The sequence below is a fragment of the Rhea americana genome, unplaced genomic scaffold (assembly GCF_003343005.1).
Source record: "Rhea americana isolate MKP2758 unplaced genomic scaffold, rheAme1 scaffold_2, whole genome shotgun sequence".
Taxonomy (NCBI): Eukaryota; Metazoa; Chordata; class Aves; order Rheiformes; family Rheidae; genus Rhea; species Rhea americana.
The window spans coordinates 4,475,635-4,495,829 of NW_028186149.1; the positions used below are offsets into that span (position 1 = coordinate 4,475,635).

Consider the following 20,195-nt stretch of genomic DNA (forward strand, 5'->3'; position numbering starts at 1 on the left):
TAGGGAGCAACAACCTAAATATATCCATTAACCTTATACTCACCAATTACACACTGCAAGTAAATTTATGCAAGTAAAGCTAACTTAAGTAAATTATATACAAACAAATAAGGAGTTAACACAGGGAGTAAATTAAACAAAGATAGGAGCTACAATAACATTCAAATGATAGTGGATCCTGATATTTAAAACATCAATTGATAATTCACAAGTAACATTTGCTCTAGACCTTACATTCACCATAAACCACATCTACCTTTAGTAACAGTAGTAATAATAATAATAATTTATGTAAACTTAAGGACAGGGAAACAACAATCATARAATCATAGATGACATAACAAGATTCACTTTGAAATGAAAAATAAAACTACAACAGCAAAAAGATGTTGAAAATACCTTATATTTGGTCATGGTGCTAAAATGGTTGTTTCTGAAGAACACACAAAGCTCTCCCTCTTGGACAGCTGAAGTCAACTCACACAGCCCATGGTATGTCAACTGTGTGGCTGTGTTATTTAGAAATTGCTCAGCTACAAATCCTACAAAAGCAATACATACTGTTATGCATGTTTTCATCAGAACAAAGAAAGGAAAAGCCTCACCAATTAATGCTTTTTTGTTTTACTAAGCTGGGGTTAAAAGTAAATTCCATTTTTACAGTTTGCTTGCTATAATAGTTTACTTAATGCTTTTAAGTAAAGCAGGACTTAGGCATTGTTTGTCACAACATGCTGCTAGCAGGCAATTCATGGGTAGCAAAAAATGTCTCCTGATTAATTATTAATTGATGAATGTGGTGAGAAAAGAGCGAAAAATGGAAGGGGGGAGCAAATGATATAACAGGCTGACTGAAAAGGATGATTTAAAAGCAAAGCAAAAATACCATTTGTCTATCTGTCTACTCTTGCAATTTCAGCAATCTACTCTTACTTCTTTCTGGAGAACTGGTGGATAATTACATTGTGAAAGAAAAAAATTTAAGATACTTAAGTCACAGAAACACCCGTGGAAGGGAGTATGGAAGGAAACTCTTGCCATTTAGTATACATCCCCACACAGTGGTAAGAGAAAGCATGCTAAACTGTAACAAAATTCTTGTTCTTGGAAAAGACCAGATAAAGAAATGCCGTAACATACAACCTCTTCTCATACTAATCTATACTTACTACTGAAGTTTCCTTTACCATAAATAGAGCTACAAAACAGTTGTCCTCTTCTGAGCTATTTTTACACCTATGAGAACCTCATGCAGAGAGATCACTTTTGATGTTAATCACAATATTTAATACTTGTCAGTTTTGTTAATATCTACATAGCCAAAATACCTCCATAACTATAAAACAATGAGACAGAAGAGGTCTCTTGGCTCATTTGTAAGATAAATTTCTAGTTTAGTAAACAGCAATACAGTATTTATTGAACATAGCATCACATATCACAACACACTTTTTAACACACCACAGCAAAACCAAAAACCCTTCAGAAGCTGGAGTCCCCACTGATTTGTCTCATTTTCCTTCTGTGGAGAACAGTAGCTACTGCACACATTCCTTTTAGTGTGCCTCAAGAAGGCTATGTGTTAGCTTTTGGGCTGAGCTGCAGCTCAACCTGCAGAGCCATGGTTGCACTGCTGCTGGTGGAATATGGATGCTGTTCAATACATACAGTTGGTTTGCTGCCAAGAAACACAGGAAAAGGAGATTAATATAGCAGCTGTTGGAAAAAGGGCTGCCTGTTGACCCCAGCAGCAGCTGTACACCCTGTCAGTAGACTGCTAATTCTCTGCAGTGGATAAGAAGGTGGCATCTGAATGCCACCAATGAAGGTGCTAAACAACTACCTCCTTATAAAGGTGGCCAAAATAAAAATAACTCAAAAGCTATTATTTGGATGACAGGTCAAGCAAACAAAACCCTAAGAATTCCTCCAAAACCCAAGTCCTAAATCCTTCAGAGCAACCAAACAGAAGTTTTCTTTTTCTTTAGCTTGTATCTACATTCAACTTCTTTACATATAAATTTGAACAAAATAATAGTGATACATTTTGTCCTATTCCCTCCCTATTACAAGAATGCCCCCTTATTACCACAGATCTAAAGGAACACATTCAGAGAGGGGGGAAATGAGCTGAAAGTTCCTTAGCACTGTAGACAACTTCTCTTGTTTAGACATGCTATATCCACTTCCAATCCAATTATTACTGATTTTTCCCTTTACATGTAGTGTATAATTTATGTTCTAGTTGTAAGAGATGAAGACATAGCCAAGGTGAAATCTAAATGCTGCCCACTATATCATTTATAAAAGAATTCTCTAGGTTTTTTTTAAGTATATATAATAGAACTCAAGAGAATGAGGTTGATCCGTGGTTTGAAAATTGCACCACAGAAGTTTAGAAGAAAAGTACATTGCTGTCTGCCTTCCCAGGGAAGAGAGTTTAGTAGACACAATTCATCCAGTTGATCCCATTTGTATTACTACACGGCAGACAACACACACCAGGACCGCCACACAAAATACATGATTTGATAGGTTGGATACTTGGATAAAGCATAGAAAAAAGGATACCCACCTTCACTAACCAGCTCACTGTTGTCTGACTGTTTACAAGAAATTATCTTCTCCACTAGCTGATTGTAACTACAGTTACCAACTGCTTTTACAATGTCAGCAACCTGGGGCAGGAGAAAAGAGGACATACAAGTGAATATATCTTCATGGAGAACACAAAACTACTGTAAGCCTTTTGGAACTATTTGTAGGAAAATAAGAAAGCTTTTCCATAAAGAAAACACATTATCCCCCTAAAAATAAATAGCCAAAAAGTGTTAGCCCAGACTGTTGCACATTTTGCAGTTCCAGATTCCATTTTGAAACTGTAAGCCAAAGCTTACCAGCAAAAGTTATTACTAAACTGCAGAGAGGAGAATGGGACTCAGTTTCTACAAAGAATACTCTTCACTTATTTACTTATTTCTCCTTTACTTTCCTCCATGGTGTCTGAGCTCAAGTTATAGATGCAGTTTTCTCAAACTGGTTCTAACACTCCAAGTTATCAAAGCAGTGACTGGTAAAAGTCAGCTGTAACTGAAGGGGGGAAGGAAAGTAGCCTTAAGTTCCTACCTGTCAAGTGTTCTCCAATAAGCCTTCAAAAACAATGAGTGTTATACTATATCTGGCAACTTCCTACATCCCTCAGAACAACAATCCTCATTGGCACCATCATGATTTCAGAGTAATATTTTCAATCTAAGCTTGACTAAAAATCTAGTCTCTGCAAAGTTGCTGCACTTAAAAATAAATAAATACATAAAAATTCAAATTTTACTGTCTAGATTATGAAAACCCATTACCACGTTCATTATTACTGACTCAAATCTACCCAGCTTCAATTAAAATTAATAAGAATCTGAAACATCTTCAGAAAAACAAAAACCAGAATAATTTCGTTTATATTATTATTGAAAAAATAAGTTACCTGAGGGTCCACTAACCAGCCATGGTACAAAGGGATATCAAGAAGATCAAACACTATGCATTCAGGTGTGTATTCAAATACTCGCACACCTGTGAACTTCACATTCACATCCAGGCCTGTCTGTAACTTATGTAGAATTGCCATTGCATCACTCATATTCTGACAGCAGAAACAAACAAAAAATAYAGGTGACTAAACACAACTGTGAACACTTGGTGGCTACTCTCTTTTATCATATAGCATTCATCAATTCAGCATTTATATATTTTTTAATATATATAAATATTAAAACACAATAAAACACAATAAAACAACCCCCAAACTTACAAAAGGGCAGATTAGCTAAACAATTGTTCCAGTGCATATTCACATTATTCAAGGTGTATTACAAAGTAAGTGCACATTTAAATACAACACTATTGAACTATATTTCTGTATAGAATACTTACTTGGAATGAAGTATTACTGCTGCTTGCATCACAGTACATGAAGGCACCAGTAACAGACCAAAAACTGTATGTTTTTTTTACATGCATTTGTTAAATAAAACATGCTTAACTGATCGAGTCCATATTTATTATTGATCTATACTGAAGCTGGTAAGCCAAATTTGATACAAGGACACAAAAAAGACACAGCTTAAGTCTTCAAAACAGTGACTGCGATACAATCTTCAGAGGGACTTAATTTTCAAGTACATATATGCTGCTGAGAAACTGAAATTCATGAAGTATTTAGATGTTCCAGTAACTTAGTTTGCACCTAAAATATTCTTTCCTGAAGTATCTTCACATACATGCATATTGCTGCCTAGACCTCTTTTGCACGTATATAGATATGTAGCCTACGAATTTCCAGTTTACACAATAAGGCAAATCCTGCAAAAGAATGTTCCAATTCTGACTAGCAATTTGAAGGTCCTATTTAGGAAACGCATCCCCCAGGCATAAAAGAGTTAGATAGGCAAAATAAGATGATAAAACAAGCCGATATGAATCAGAAACACCATCTTTTTTTCTTCCCACAAGCCCATGAAAAGATATTAAAAGCTGGTACATTCACATCACTCCCCTCAGCTCTTCACATAACTAAGACCTCCATAATATATAAGTGACTTGATTTTTCTAATACTTATTTTGATAGGATCAAAGATCARCCTTCCTTAGTCTATTTCTACTTATTTGTAGAAGCAGAAATAGGCCACTACAAGCAAATATAATATGAGTCATAATAGCATAGGTTGCTACTGCTTCATCTCAAACGTCCTAGTCATCAATTCCCAATCTCAAAGTGCATTTTTTTTGCTCTCACAGGCTGATGTCAGGCCTGCAGCTTGAGTGCTGTCATAAGCATTATGATAATTCTCCTCGCTGTGCCAGGAAAGATCTACAAAATAAGAATTCTAATGTTTAGAACTCCCTCAAATCAGTTGTATCTGACTGTTTCTTACTCTGCACACCTAAAGATGCACTATCCAATTCTACTTCCCAATTCTAATTCAAGAGTTTATCAGTTTAAGAAAAAAAAAAAGAAAGTGAATAATTATGGCATACAAGTGGCCTGCCTATCTATCTTATAGTTTTGACTGAATATGAAAGAACTTGATTTTTTTTGTTGTTGTTGTTTCATAAAGTTCTGCTATTTTATTTTGGATATATCCTTAAATAACCTGTAGATTCCACTAGGAAAACACGTCATGAAAGTAACACTTTTTGGTGTTCCCAATATAATTCTAAGGGGAATTATCAAGTTACGAAGATCCAATAAAGCAAAGAGAAGATAAGCCTACGAAAAAGTGCTTTGTGAGACAGTTCTCTTGAACCAAAACTCAGAGTGATAAAATAAATGTGTTGATATGTAAGAAAGTATTTTCCACCAGGTGTGAAGAGTCCACATAGAACATCATCAGAAAGTATCTGCAGTATTTGCAAAAGATCCAGAAAAGCTCTGAGGGTTTTTATTTGTTTGTTTAGTTAGTTTGGCAATATTACGTTACTTAAGAGGAACTCAGCATTACAATTATGAAAAAAAGGCATCAGAAATAAAAAAAGAGAACTACAGATTGGAAAGGAGATAGAAAAGATTCAAATGATATCAAGACTATAAACACTGAAGGTTAAAGACASTTATCATTAAAAGAAGACAACGTAGAGGCAAGGCAGTAAATGAAAAGAACCCAAATTAATGGAAGTAAAAAGGTAAGAGGAAAAAAGCAGTGGCAGTGAGGATGACTCTAGGATGAGCACTGGGAAAAAAATTAAAAAGGTAGGCTAACAACACAGAGGTTAGGTATGCAGAGATGACTTATTTTATCAAACTAAAAGCAGTTTGCTGAATTGTAACAACGTTCTAAAGAATTTGATCAACAACATAACCAATACATTAAGTTGAATATGCATTTCTGCAACATATTAATGGGAGAATGAACAGATAGAGTAGACGGAAGTAGAATGCCAGCACAACCCTGTATACYAGAATGCAAGTCAGACCTTGCTATTTTTAAGTCGTTGGTCTACGCTCCTTGTAACTCAGTATTCTGAAGAATGTATAGACCAAAACATCGGACACTGACTACTAAGTAAAGCTACATCATTCAATACTTCAAGATCCATTTTTTAAGCACGGTTTTACATCTGCTAGAAAGATGAGAATTACCTAGATCTTGGAAGAATTTTTTTTGGCGTCTCTCAGCATGTGATAGTATTCCAAAACAAAACATGTATGCAGAAATTGTATAAGCATACGTATGTAAAACAGCCTAGCCTACAAACCTTTGCACAATACTTTAGACATACAACAGCATGGCTTCATTAACACATACAGCAAAAGTTTCATGTTCATCAACTGCAACATTTTAACCCAAGTAATTAAGCAACTCTTCTTAGTGATATGCAACATACAAAAACAGGAACACTGCTTATTTTTCCAACTCAGATATGCTCATACTTGTAAAAAAAAAAAAAAAAAAAAAAAAAAAAAAAGAAAAAGAAAAAGAAAAAAAAAAGCTTTACACTGCCTTATCGACAAAGGCAATAAAAGCCACAGCTTCCATTTTACAGTAACAGTGAATAGCCTCTCATGGAACACTTCACATACTTTCAAATGACAGTCATTCTGCAACTGTAATTTGGTTTGCTTTAAACACTTAGCTCAGGTACCATTATAAGTCCAGCCATGGCAGCACGGTTCATCTTCCTGCTGTGAAGATCACGTAGCTGAGATCAGCAGACTGCTGTGCCTCCRCACCCACACCCTCTGTAACATTAGCTAGATTACACTGTTCAATCTCAGGAACAARTATGCAGTAGAACTGAGTATAAACATATTTTCTCTTGAATGGTATCAGACTGTCTTTACTGCTATCTGATTTTCATGCTTACTGCCATCTTTTACATCATTCAAAATAAACCTGACTTTTGCATTATATGAGGCCAGGCTTCTGCCACAGAAGCCTCAGTCAGTATCCAGCTCTGCTTAGGTAAAGAATCCGTCTGAGTGTTTGAATTTAATAGGCTTTTTCTACAGAAAAAAAATATTGTTTCTGCTTCATGTAAGTTCAGTAAGTGTTGAAGACAAAATTTTGTGCAAATTACAAGACTTAGGTAACATTAACATAAAGGGTATCAACAGTTATCTTTTATAAAGTGATCTGACCTACAAAAACTTCTGAAAACTCCTGAAGTAGGCATCAAGGAAGTATATCTGCTTATAGACTTAGGAGATTTAAACCTGAAAGAATATTTGAAATCTCTGAAGATTTGAAGCTTATATGGAAGTTTATGAAGTACCATACAAAGCATAAGGCATGCTGTAAAACACTGCCATGAGTATTATCCAGCATCTGCACATGAGAGAGTTGGTTAGGAATAAGGTATTATTCATAGCCCTGTACTGCACTATTGCATAAAGTTTCTATTACCAGAAAAGCAACAGTTCAGACTACATAACTACATATTGCTTCATTCCTATGTCACAAGATTTAAAATTTAGCAAGATTTGTAAGCAAGTCTCCAGATCAGGCTCAGATTTCTTTCTTTCTTTTTCTTCTCTCTCTCTTTTTTTAAATCATAACAGCAAAACTACCTTATTTTTTAACTGCATTTAGTTAGTAGGGACCAGATGCCTAGTAGGGACCAAATACAAAAACTATCAGAGTTGTTTTGGAAGCAGCAATACTGTACTCCCACTCTGCTAAATGAACATGAAGAAGCTTGTGAAAAATCAACACCAGTCATCCACACACTTCAGACCATACCTCATACGGCAAGCAGTTGCATTGCTAAACAAATAAGTTTACTTTGTAAACATAGCAGGAATACATCAAGTTGTCCAGAAAACTGCAAAAGTTTCTCACTGCAATTTGAACAGTATCATTTCTATTTTGGCTATTCTTCCCCCTTTTAAAGCAACAAGATTCTTAAAAAATAATAATAATAAAAGTGCAAGTAAATGAGAATATAAATATGCAAAGCTCTTGTTCTAAAGCTTGTGCCGTCTTTTATACAACTTTCATTCAAATACTTAATTAAAACCTTCAAGTATGTTATCAGTAGAAAAGAAAGTCACAGTTAGAACAATTATCAGTAAGAGTACCATGTCACAATGTTTTTATCCTAAAAAAAAAAAAAAAAAAAAAAAAAAAAAAAAATCGGGTATTACAAATCCAGAAACCCCGAAAATGTACTTGAATTTATTGTATGTTAATAATAAAATGCTTAGTTTTGGCCACTGAAAGAGTATTAATTGTATGACAAGACAAACACAAAATTAYGATCAACACCAAGGTGTAGTTCCAGTGCTTCTGAATACTAGAATTTTACAAAATTCAGTTGTCTAATTAATTTCTCCCCTCCCATACTATTACTGCTGCATCTAGAACATTCCTAGAATGGGAGATTTCTTTAACACTGCATGATTAAATACTTAAGAAGAATAGCTGTAACATTTACATAGCAAGCCCATTTATTTGAGCGCAAGAAAGCCATTGAGGTTGTACTTTAATGAGGGGTATGATTTCTTCAGCCTCCTGAAAGTGGATTATAGCTATATTTTCCCCAATAAAATTAAAAACTGCTATGTTTCAGAAGATTATAGCTAATTCAGTTATTACATGACGAATTCACAGAATGATACAAATCCCATTTTGGATGATTCTTAAAGAATYTACATTCAAACTCCTTTTAATTTCAATTCTTCCAAGATACCTGATCTTGTTGGGTTTCTGAAACTGAATGGGAATAAGAAAGAGGACCAAAAAAAAAAAAAAAAAACTGATCTTGTTGGGTTTCTGAAACTGAATGGGAATAAGAAAGAGGACCNAAAAAAAAAAAAAAAAAAAAAAAAAAACACTTATGAAAAAAGTGAATTTCATTATAAAATTGAATTTATTATAAGTAGTCAAAAAGAATCAGCCATGACCACAGACAGAGCTTGAAAAATTTGCCCCAAGATTCTATATACTACATCAATACTTTCGAAAATCAATAGCATTTTTTTTCTTTAAACACAGAAAGAATTTTGTCGTAAAATAAAAGTAGCGGTCAGTTCAAATGGTATGGCTGGTCATAATATGAAATCAGCCTGTTTTCCTTGTCACTACACAAAAACAGAGATGTCTGTCTTTCTCAGTTTATGTCTTCAGTGGAAGTCTATCAGGGATCACAGAAAGAATTATCCTAGAAAACGCAGAAGAACAGATTTCTAAGAGCAGCTGCCCTGGCATACCTCCATGTAGACTTCCACGTTATACTTCCTCAGTATGCTACCAGTTCTTCAATTCTAGTATGAAATTATAATTATTTTCAMATTATTTTCTTCTTTTACATTTCCAGTTGCACAGCCAGGACCTTTTAACAAGCTATTCTCAGAAGTCTGTGGTACGCTTGGTAGAACCTCCTATTTATCACTGGCATTTAGGACTCTCCCAGAATCAATATATACAGCAGCTAAGACACATTCTTTAAGAAGTGTGAAAGATCAAAACCAGATTGAATAAAGCCCTGAGTAACTTTGACCTCACAGCTGACCTTGCTCTGAGCAGGAAGCTGAACTAGGGGCCTCCTGAGATCTCTTTCAACTTGAATCATCTATCCATGATCCTATGTAACATAACAGAGAAGGTACTTTTTGGTCTAAAAAACATCAGGTAAACCATAAAACCCCTTCTTTAAGTCTCTCACTGTAATGATGCGATAACAGAAACAGATCCACTGATTAGTAGTTGCAAGCCCTAGATAAAATACTGCAACAGTGTTCTACAGGACTTTGGCGGAATAAAAAAAGTTTCTGGAAGCCATCCACTTGCCCTCAGCCTTCCTCAATCACTTTACTGTGGCCCCTTCTCAAGATGCTGGTTCAAAATCCTGGCAGAACTTTCAGTAAACCTATTCTCTCTCTTTCTTTCTTTTCCCCTCACCTCCTGTTTTGGCAAATTCAGAGCAAAGTATTATCATAGTATGAAGTAAACAATATCAGTCCGAATTTACCATGTAGCTACTCTTTGCTTCCCTCATGTGACTTACATTAAATGTATCTCTATATATAAATGTTTAAAAATACTCTTCATAGATTTTAAGATTTTCTGTACTACATCTGTGATCTGTCTATAGCAGTACAAAATAATTTTTTCATACTTATAAATAAAACACATGCTGTTTTGCTGACTCAGATTTTAGAATACAGAACTAATTATCAATACTTCAGGGATATATACATATATATATTTTTTTTTTAACTAAAATGACAAAGTACTTCAAAGTAAATATAAGAGTCTTTCACTACACTTATTGCAGGCCAAAAATCATTTCTTGTCTTGATAGATATTAAAGTTTTCTTCATTAACAGGAAATATTTATAAAAATCATACTCTATGATAAGTCTCAAAATGAAAAATAAAGAAAATAACTACAGTTAGTTAGATCAGAAATAAAGAAAATGTTTAGTTCTGTCAGACAAAAGCAACTACTTTTAGGAGCAACTTCTTACCTGCTCATAATTTAGACGCTGAATTTCAGATATCTCTTTAGGTTTTGCATCAAGAATATAATCTCCTAAAAAAGTAAAAATAAAATTATTTTATGCTCAAAGTTTTGATATTTCTATGAACACTTCTGACTGAAGATTATTGTGATGATAAATGCAAGCATTTAAGTCGTCTATTAAATTAGTGAGATCCCATTGTTTTAGAGCTTGTATTAAAATCACAGGGCAGAATAAAATAGTGAATATAAAAAAGTACTAAGATCTTATTAAGGAATAAAAACTAGTTTTATTCTTCTTAAGTTTTAAGAGAGATACTCAGTAATTGCAAAGCATGTTAACTGAATAGGAACCTAAACAGTGTGAGAAACAATTTTGAAATTAAAGTTACTATGAAAACTCCAGAAGCCAATACATGCCTTCAAAACAGACAGTACACACATTTAAATAACTGTGATTATGGAGTGAGTTCAGACAGTATTACACTGTCAATACAGTTTAGAAGAAACGTTTAGACACAGGCAGTGAGTTTTCTTAGAGGACATACTGCAGTTAAGACATTTGAGGTTAGGTAATTAACTATTTTCTAACACTGAAAAATTTGGTCATATACTTTTTGTAAGCAGAAAGAAAGAAACTATTTCAAGTTTCTCTCTTGCTTAAGAAACCAGAAAAAAATTAGTACATAAAGCTCAAACATTTTGATTTTATTGGGCTATAAAGGGAAAGAACTGTGGTGTATATAGTTTAAGGTTGTCGCAACTGCACTTCTAACATTTGGATCATTCTGGGCTATCAAAGTTAGACCTGTTAGTTGGAAGCAGCTGCAGGTTTGCCAAAGACAATCTGATAACAGAGTGGCCTGCAAATGAGACACGCCCATCCACTGAGACGACTACATTCATTTTTCCTGTTATTTTAATTAGGTCATACTACCAAGGGGTGGAGTTAGTGCAGATAATTAAAAAGCACAACTGAATTACTACATTCTGTGACACAGAACAACATTTTAAGAGACATGAATAAGTCAATGTCTGACAATGTGTTGGTGTACTAAACCATACTACCTGCATCACTAGGAAAGCAATACACTGCAGTTTTAGAGACTGTTAAAGAAAAGCTTAAGGTACTGCACACCATGCAGTGRTTTTCTTGAAGTATGAATTCAAATAAAGCTGAATTAAAAAAAAAGCAACACAATTCTTAAATAATACTATTTACTAGTAAGYATAATACATAACTGAATTTGAGAAACTATCTATCATCAATAATTACAAACCTAAATATTCCATCAGCTGTTCAGCCGTTATGATTTCCATCATTGGAGGCAGCTTAATCTGTGAAAGGAAAAGAATATTGTCTTTATAATTTCAAAACAACACTTAATTAATACTTTCTACACTGTRTTTCCGGACTGAAGTCTGATCACGTTTGGCGCTCCAGTTTATAACAACATTACCTACTGGGACTGAGAACCTTCCTGAGGCCTCTAAAGAGCTAAGAGAAGAAATTCAAGAAGTCATTTTGGTTCTTAGTGAAACCACACACAATAGTGCTTTCTGTCTCTCTCCTCCCCTKCCACATGCAGGCTGGGCTCCCATCTCCTACCAAAACACATCAGCAGCATCTCCTTTGATCTCACAGGAGTTCATACTGCTCTCCCCTTATCAGCTCAGCTGCAAACACCCAGGATGAGGAGGCAGAGAACCGTAGCTACAYTTAATTAAGAAAGCTTCACTCAAGGTTTTTGGCACCTTGAGTTCACTGTATTTCTTAACTGCCTGTCAACTCAAAAGTTGCTGTGAACAGACAAGAGGAGAACCTGGTGGCAACAGCTGCTGAGACTGGGAACCCAAGACTCAAACAGCTAAAAGGAAGCAACCTCACCCTGGGGAGGCTGACTGAAGCTCCTTCTGTCTCCCCATCCAAGTGTCCCACATTCACCTTTCAAGGGTTCGGTTTAACTCCACACAAGAGAGGCTGGACACCCAGACCTCAGCGATGGAGCTTCCGCTCCCCTGACCTATTCCCATCGGCATCACCTGGTGAAACCAAACCCCTGGGCAGCAGCAAGGGCCACACACATCTCATACATTTATCCTCTCCATCCACTCCTCAGGCAAATGTTTTGGTTGCTCAATCCCATTTATATGTATACAAATGTACATATACAAATACCTCTCTTTCTCTCTCTATATATATATATCCCTGCAACAGCTCTAGCAATAGCTGAAGTACAAAGCCCTTGTAACACCAAACACACACAAAGCCATGCTTCTGCCAATCTGAAGGAACAATGCAAAAGCACTGTCTTTAACTGTAAATGATTAATTTTCCATTACATAAATRCACACCTCACTTTTCTAGAATTTGTCTTTCTCTTCAGTTTTTCATCTTCTTTCCTATCCTATATCTATTTCAACATCTTACAACAGAAAGACAAGTGTTTATTTTGAGTATGAGGAATTATCAAGTTCCTCAACACTGATGATGTTCTCCTTGACACACACACACAGGAAAGCAGAATGTGAAATCATTAATTCATGGTTAAGCTTTAATAATGTCCAACTACTTTGCTGAGTGTGGAGAAGAAAGAGGAAGTAAAAGGGGGTGAGATAGAAGAACAATACAAATAAAGGTTTTTGATGCAGCATCCCAAATTCAAAAATACAGTATACCCACAGATTACATTGTTCACATTGTGTTTGATAGGGCTTCCTTCCCAATCTGAAACCTAAGTTATTTTAATCACTTTCTTGAAAAAGAGAGGGGTTTGACTGGGTTAACAATAGTGTAGCTCATGGACAATTTTAATCATACTTGACAAAGGCAAATGTCTTAAACATATGCGTTTCTGACAAGGTTCATTAAATCTGGAAGAAGAAAGAGACTCAAGCTARTATTGCCTTGGGAGGAAAAGCTACTCTGTTATCTCAATAGTTATCTACACACTGGCTAAACAGTCTGCCCAAACCTAGGCCAGAAACAGCCAACAGTACACGCTGCCTGTTGATGGGGGCTATATAAAGAAGCTGGTGGGTAATGAAAGAAATGATCATATAAGGGTAGTAGAAGTAGAAGGTTGAGGGGATATAAATTGTTAGTGAAGCAGGACATAAATTTGTAAGACTTAATTAGTTTACTGCTTACAAAACAACTTAAAATTATTTGAATTAAACAAGAAAAAAAACAAAACATATGCATTGGCATATGAATTTTTCAGAATATTTTAAACGAGCTACAGCTGATTGTTACTTASAAAATTTCTTAACCTCTTCCCAAAGTTTCTCTAAGTTTCACTAACGCTCTATACACTAACAGTTTTCAGAATCTTTGATACTGTCCAAAAAAGTCCATACAGAGTATGCACATAAATACAAAAATATTGTGCCATGTAGATAGCTTTTTAAATCTTAAGTCCTGTTCAGTCTGAGACTGGATTTCTGAACTGGCAGCATGTCAGCCTGGGCAACCATTAGCTGTGCACATCCGAGTTCCTTCTGTCTGGTCAGCACTGCTCCTAAGGCCTACCAATGTAACAGCAYAGAATAGAAGTACTTAAATTACTTATGCCTGAAGTGGTTCTGGGACCTGAAGCAGTACAGATGCACGGTCGTAGCATGGAAGAAAATTAGCATGCTACCTCACTCACAGCAGGACTACTGCAACGCTTCTTCCAGGACTGAAGCTAGGGTTTTGTTCTTGTTTTTTTAACATATATATCAGCTCARCCAGCATTACTCAGGGATCTCTGTTGTGCACTATGCTTTCATTACAAATGGCAGCCAAAATGCCCAATTATACGGTTATGTGTATTTCAGCACTACACTCCTCCAGCATAAACATGTTAATGTTTCAGAATTTATGGACTAAGGGAGATATCATTTGTATCACTGGCTAAGAATCTGAATTTTCCTCACAACTGTAATGCTTAGCATTTTTTTWAAAAAAGAATGGAGTATCAAAGTAAATGAATTTTACTGGTATCTGCAGAATCTCTTACAGCTGGATGTTTTAACAAGCTAAATCTCAAAACTAACCCCTTAATTAAATGATGAACAAAATCAATGAATTGCTTCATTGCCTAATCTCAGAGCAGGCATGTTTCATGGAAAGTTGATCCCGTCTTTAAAGAGGGCTAACAGGGTTCCATCACAGACAAAAGCACTTCTGAACAAAACTGAATTAAGGACATATAGACAACATGGCATTTTCTAACTTCAAGTGCTCGTTATGAGTACTTATGCTAAAAGAAACATACCAACAAAACAAAAACACTCTTATAACGTAAGGGAAAAGGAAAAAAAATCATACAGAGCCATACTCATTCTCCATATGAATCATCAGAAGTAAGAAAACAATGTAACAGCAATAAARCCTGCTGCTGTTCATAACAATTTTAGAGGGAGAAAACTTTTATCAGTAGGTTTCAGAGAGATATACTCTTGCATTGAAAATACTTCTGAAAATACAATGCATATAGAAAGGGACTCTAAAAATTGTTAATGGCATACTATCTATAGCCTCAGAACATGTGTGTCTGAAACATGCAACTCCCCTTAATTCAGTGTTCTGAAAAAGAAAAGGGGAGCTTCAACCTGCTTCTACAAAAAGACAAAACTCCCTGCAAACATACACATCTCTTGTCCTTGCAGAAATAGCTTCATAAACATCAACAGATAGCATGTGCGGTCACACARTAACCTTCCCTCAACTCCTAAAACAGGTTTCCTTCAGTCACTTAGATCAGGCTTCCTACTCTGGAAAACGCACAACTACAGGGCCATCATTTTTAAGATCAATCCATCTCACATACAAAGGAAGGCAGGCTGCCAAGGCCTTTCCTGAGCACTCATCAGAAGCTCACCGCTAACTCACCTTCAGAGGCTGAGTGAGTTCATCCAAGCAACTGGTGTGAATTCTGTCCATAAGAAGGTTTAAATCAGTAAAAAGAAAAAAAAACAGACTATATGTAAATGGCCAATGTTCTATCTCAAACTACGTACTCTCACTGAGGCCTTTGACAAATTAAATGGATATCAGCAGGTCTATGCTGTACTCAGCTCTTCTGAAAAAAGAGGCTGTTCTTACAAGGGCCTAAAACTTCAAACTAGCAAGGGTTTTTTTGTTTGTTYGTTTGTTTTGTTTTGTTTTTAACTTAACCTCTTCTCTGCACCTCCGTTTGGATATATTTAAACCTTTATGGTTATATAACACTTACTTACATAATTGTCACAATTGCCCAAATAAGTAATGCTTACAATTCCAAAAGTTACTGTCATTTTATTAGAACTAGAGCATATAGAGAACATAGCTCCCAAAACCCYTCAGTTTGTTGGGAGGACTATGATTTGCAAAAACTTTCAAACATGCTGTCAAATGCACTGGTAGGATTATTCTGCTACATAAGAACCTGTTAGCACAAGATATGCCATATGCATTAATTTTTCAAAATGCTATTAATATTACTGTTATTTAATTTCATATTACATTATGTTTTCCTTTTGACTTATCTCCTGCTTCAAAATGATTTGCTTCTGTGTTCTCTGGCTATTTCAGATACTAGCTTCTTTGCAGTTAGCTTTGGTTCACAGATTGTTTTGGCTACATGACATTATATCCTGCCAAATAAACACAGATCAGAGTTACTTGGCACATCTGTTAAGCTTTAGCACCTGATCCACGTATTACCACAGAATACCTCCTGAGAAGGGCCATTTCTCCCCATAAAAAAAAAAGGGGGGGAGAAGCTTAATGCTATGCAAACATGTATCAGAAAGTGGTGCACAGACTACATTTAACAAAGATCACAGAGATACCTTGAAAAGCAAGCTCTACATTGCTAAACTTAACTATGTAGTGAGCCATAGCTTTGCTGAAAACCTGAAGAGTTTGCAGATTTAAAAAAGCTTAAAGACACAGTGCTAAGCTACTCTACATCACAACAGACAACCCAYATTTCTGCATATGTGTTTAAGGTCTGTTTCAATACTCTCTCTCTCTTTTTTTTCCCCCCATTTCCATAAGAGAAGCCTAAATGGTTACTATGTCATTTAGTACAACAGCTATTTTCTCAACTCAGTATCATACTCTTTTTGCAGGTTTTACACATTCAACCTGCTACCTCAAAGTTAAAAGTGCAAACTTTCTTTCAAAGAGAGAGGTAGCAGGCTAAACAGCTTTATTAGTTCCAAAAAACTGGTACTATTGAATAGTCCCTATGCGTGCTACTTCAGATTTTCAAAAAAGCCAAGTGCTGCTTCAGCAATATTCCACAGATAAGAACATATGGATGCAGCATACTAAAAGAATCAGGTATTTTAAAGTAATCTTTATACCTGTATCCTAACTAGAGATCTTAAATCTGATCTTAAAAACACTTCCCAAAGACAAAATAAAAACTGAATAATAACTAGGAATAGAGAACAATCCTGCTGAACTAATGAACAAGATTTTCAGAGCCACTAGAAAGAAACATCTTGACTATATGGCACATTTACTTGAAGTACCTGTTATTGCAATCCTGTAAGCAAGTAAAATACCCATAGTCCTCACCAAGTTTAGAAAGATTGATGCAAAAAAAACAAGTAAACCAACCAAAACCCCAACCTTACCTGTTTTGAAGAAGGACAATGGGAACACACGAACAAGAGATTACAAAACTGTTAGTACAGAAGTAAGAAGCTTATAATTTAAGGTGCTGAAGCATCTGAAAAGTTGAGTCCTCCTTAATATACCCAAATGTTAAGCTGTGTTCTTAACATTAAACACAAAAATGTTTCTTTGTCTATGGCTTACGTACTCTCTGGATGGTTTATACCTGAGAAGCGGCAAATAAGGTCTTTGGTTTTAAAGAAAATGATTACATGCCACTTGTCACAAACAAGTACACGAACTCAACCTAGGTTGCTACTCAAGCACAGCTTGCACACAGTGCTGGACCTCAAAACTATCACTGCAGTCCTGGGATAAGCGAAATACAAAATCTGACATCCAAAGGGATCCATGTTTGAAAGTCTGAAAGCTAATACTGTAACCTCAATATTTTGAGTGCTTGCACATGCTATCTGAAGTCATTTGAGACCATATTTACCTACAGCATGACTAAAACCCTCAACCTTGAGRGGACAGAGTTCTGAAAAGGAAGACTGGTGCTTGATACAGGAAAAACAGGCCAAGTGCAAGTGTTCACCTGTTTACTCTCTACTACATATTTATTGCTTATTATCTTTTTGTTCCAGTGTTTCTCCCCCCCCACCATGTAGCTTTTAATCACCTAATGCACACTGTGGTATTCTCATTCTGGTTTTATCTATTTTCATCTCTTGGTCTGCTCCCTTGTTCCCAAATTAAAATTACCTGACCCAATCTAGTGTTCATCTTGGTTCAGGAGAGGTGAGAGGAATGTGGATGTCCATCCTCAGCCTTGGCACGCAGCTGGCTACTGCCAGTGATGTACAGATGAGCTGCCAATAAGCTTGCCACTCCAAACAATGCCAACATTGTTCTTGACTGGGGAAAAGAAAGGCTAATTTGGAGAGGCACTAATTAGGAGAATCAAAATATAGGCAGGGGCAATATATAACCAGCTAGCAGGAAAACCCTTTTCTGTAATTCTAGTAACAAGAAATACTAGGGCACTCCAAAGAGGCATTTTGATTTTCTACTAACTTACAAAAGCAGGTGTCACATTAATTCTCACTAACATCATAATACTCGATCAAAGCAGAATGTCAGTTAAAACTCTGGATGAAGGAGAGCAGAAGAATAAGAATGCTAAGGAACAAAACTCTCTCAAGAACTCAGTGCAAACAACAAGGACAATTCCATTTCATTTGTATCCTTTCATTAAAGGAAGAGTTAAAACGGAAAAATCCTGGAAATAGCCATTTCTTTAAAAGCAACACTACACAGCAGTAACAGAACCAGTTCTCCAAGGCCCTGCACTCATCCTTAGACATTAAAGAGGAAGCACAGAAAGCACATGTTAAATACCAAAATCTAAAAAGGCCTTTGCACTCACTTGAGCTAGACAGAACCTACATAACACAGTAGCTTAAAATCACAACCAGCCTCCCTGTACTGCTTTTACTGATGTCTAAGTATCTACTACAAATGCCACAGCTTCCTGATAATTCCTGATAATACGAACTATTCTACTCAAGTCAAAAACAAGGTCAATAATTGTCTGGAAAAATACCTTCCATTGAAAACAGCTACTGTGTTCTATTTCCATTTGAAAAAGAACAAAAGATGGACTTGCAAGAAGCAAGCACTGCTTGTAAAACTCGACTGTTGGAATGTCTGCTCTCCAGTTCAATTTTAAAAGCCCCCCCCCCTTTTTTTYCCCCTCTAAGGGAACATTCCTCTGTTTGCTGGGTTGCTCTTTCAGGTGCTGTTCAACTAAATACCAAAAATTCAAAACACTTTTTCCCTGCATCTTCCTAATGAAAAGTAAAACCTTTTTATGCTTGAAAAAGTCTATAAACATATTTCCTGAGGTCAAACACATACAGAATGCAACACAAATTTTACGTGGTATCGTACAGGTACAATATCAAACACTTGCACCCTTCCCTGCACTCCCAAACTGGCTTGCTTTCATTAGCTAAGCTCTGTGAGTACACATCTCAATGTTTCTAACACTGAAGTAGGTAATTAATTTCACAGTAAGGTTTGCAAAATACCTTGACTTCAAAGCCTGAGGTGTATACCCCTGAAATATGCTCTTTTTCTTCTTTTTGATCTTTTTCCACGTCACCTGTCACACCTATGAACAGCCATCTACTCTTCCATTATCAAATCTCTCTCCCTGGATAATACAATGGAAAACTATTTTCACAGAGCTTTCCTACTCTAAAGCATCATTCTACTATCTCACCTATCCTTTGGGGATGAATTATTAGCATTTCYTGGGAAACCTTTCTTGTTTTGTAGTGCATCACAACCTAGTAGGTCCTCTCCCCTCGATGTACTTCTTATAAACATTAATGGCTATATTGTGCTTTATATTTAAGTTGTCTTCCTCTAATTTTAAAGATTTAGAGGTTAAAAAGAATTATTCTAAGACTAGAGGAAGTTAGTATCCAAGACTATTACWAGAACACAAAAAACTTCCAGGTCTCAAAGCTGTACTCAGCCACGACCTGACTTACTAATTACTTCCAAATGCARTGTACAGTGCATAACAGTACAGGTGCATTGCCACCGTGTAGGCACTTGTCTGTACAAATCCGTACTTTGCCAAATTCTGCCCACGTGTAATTATATAACCTGTTTTCTCAAAACACTGCTCCTGCTTTTCCCCCCTATAAATAGAAACCTTATTCACCAGAAACCTGCACGCAGCCACAGACAACACCTCGCTCGGCAGAGCATCGCCTGGCTGTAGGTTTCTGTTTTAAAGGGCGACAGCAAAGTAAAGCTGTACGCGACAGCAGTATCTCAGTAACACACTAGCCACGCTACAAGCTACTATTTGTTTTCGAGTCGCCKGCATGCGATTTAACAGCAGAGGTAAGTGTGCGTCCTCCAGCGCCGCCCCCAGCGCCGCGTTACGCGCCCGCGCTGCTGCGCCCGCGCGCGCGGTACCTTCCAGGCCAGGAGCAGCACGTTCATGATGGCCAGCAAGGGGCAGGGGCCGTTCTCGTTCTGGGTGATGACGGGCGTGTTCTCCTCCTTCCAGCGCACCCACTTGATGTGGTAGACCGACTGGCCCGGGAAGCGCTCCTTGGAG

General features: G+C 36.3%; 1 protein-coding gene across 2 annotated transcripts in view; it reads right to left on the reverse strand.

Moving 5' to 3' along the window:
- MINDY2 (MINDY lysine 48 deubiquitinase 2) overlaps positions 1-20,189 on the reverse strand; it is a 35,667-nt gene extending 15,478 nt beyond the window's left edge. Inside the window, exons 1-6 of one of the 2 annotated variants that reach the window (XM_085303339.1) lie at positions 20,051-20,189; positions 11,739-11,796; positions 10,466-10,530; positions 3,482-3,640; positions 2,576-2,678; positions 400-542 (exon numbers count right to left, since the gene is read on the reverse strand). In XM_085303339.1, the coding sequence (XP_085159465.1) occupies positions 400-542; positions 2,576-2,678; positions 3,482-3,640; positions 10,466-10,530; positions 11,739-11,796; positions 20,051-20,077 (555 nt within the window). In that variant the 5' untranslated portion in view covers positions 20,078-20,189. Of the gene's footprint in view, positions 1-399; positions 543-2,575; positions 2,679-3,481; positions 3,641-10,465; positions 10,531-11,738; positions 11,797-17,818; positions 17,878-20,050 lie in introns of those variants that run through there. The other variant, XM_085303338.1, reaches the window with a different exon arrangement.
- Between the last annotated feature and the right edge of the window lie 6 nt (positions 20,190-20,195).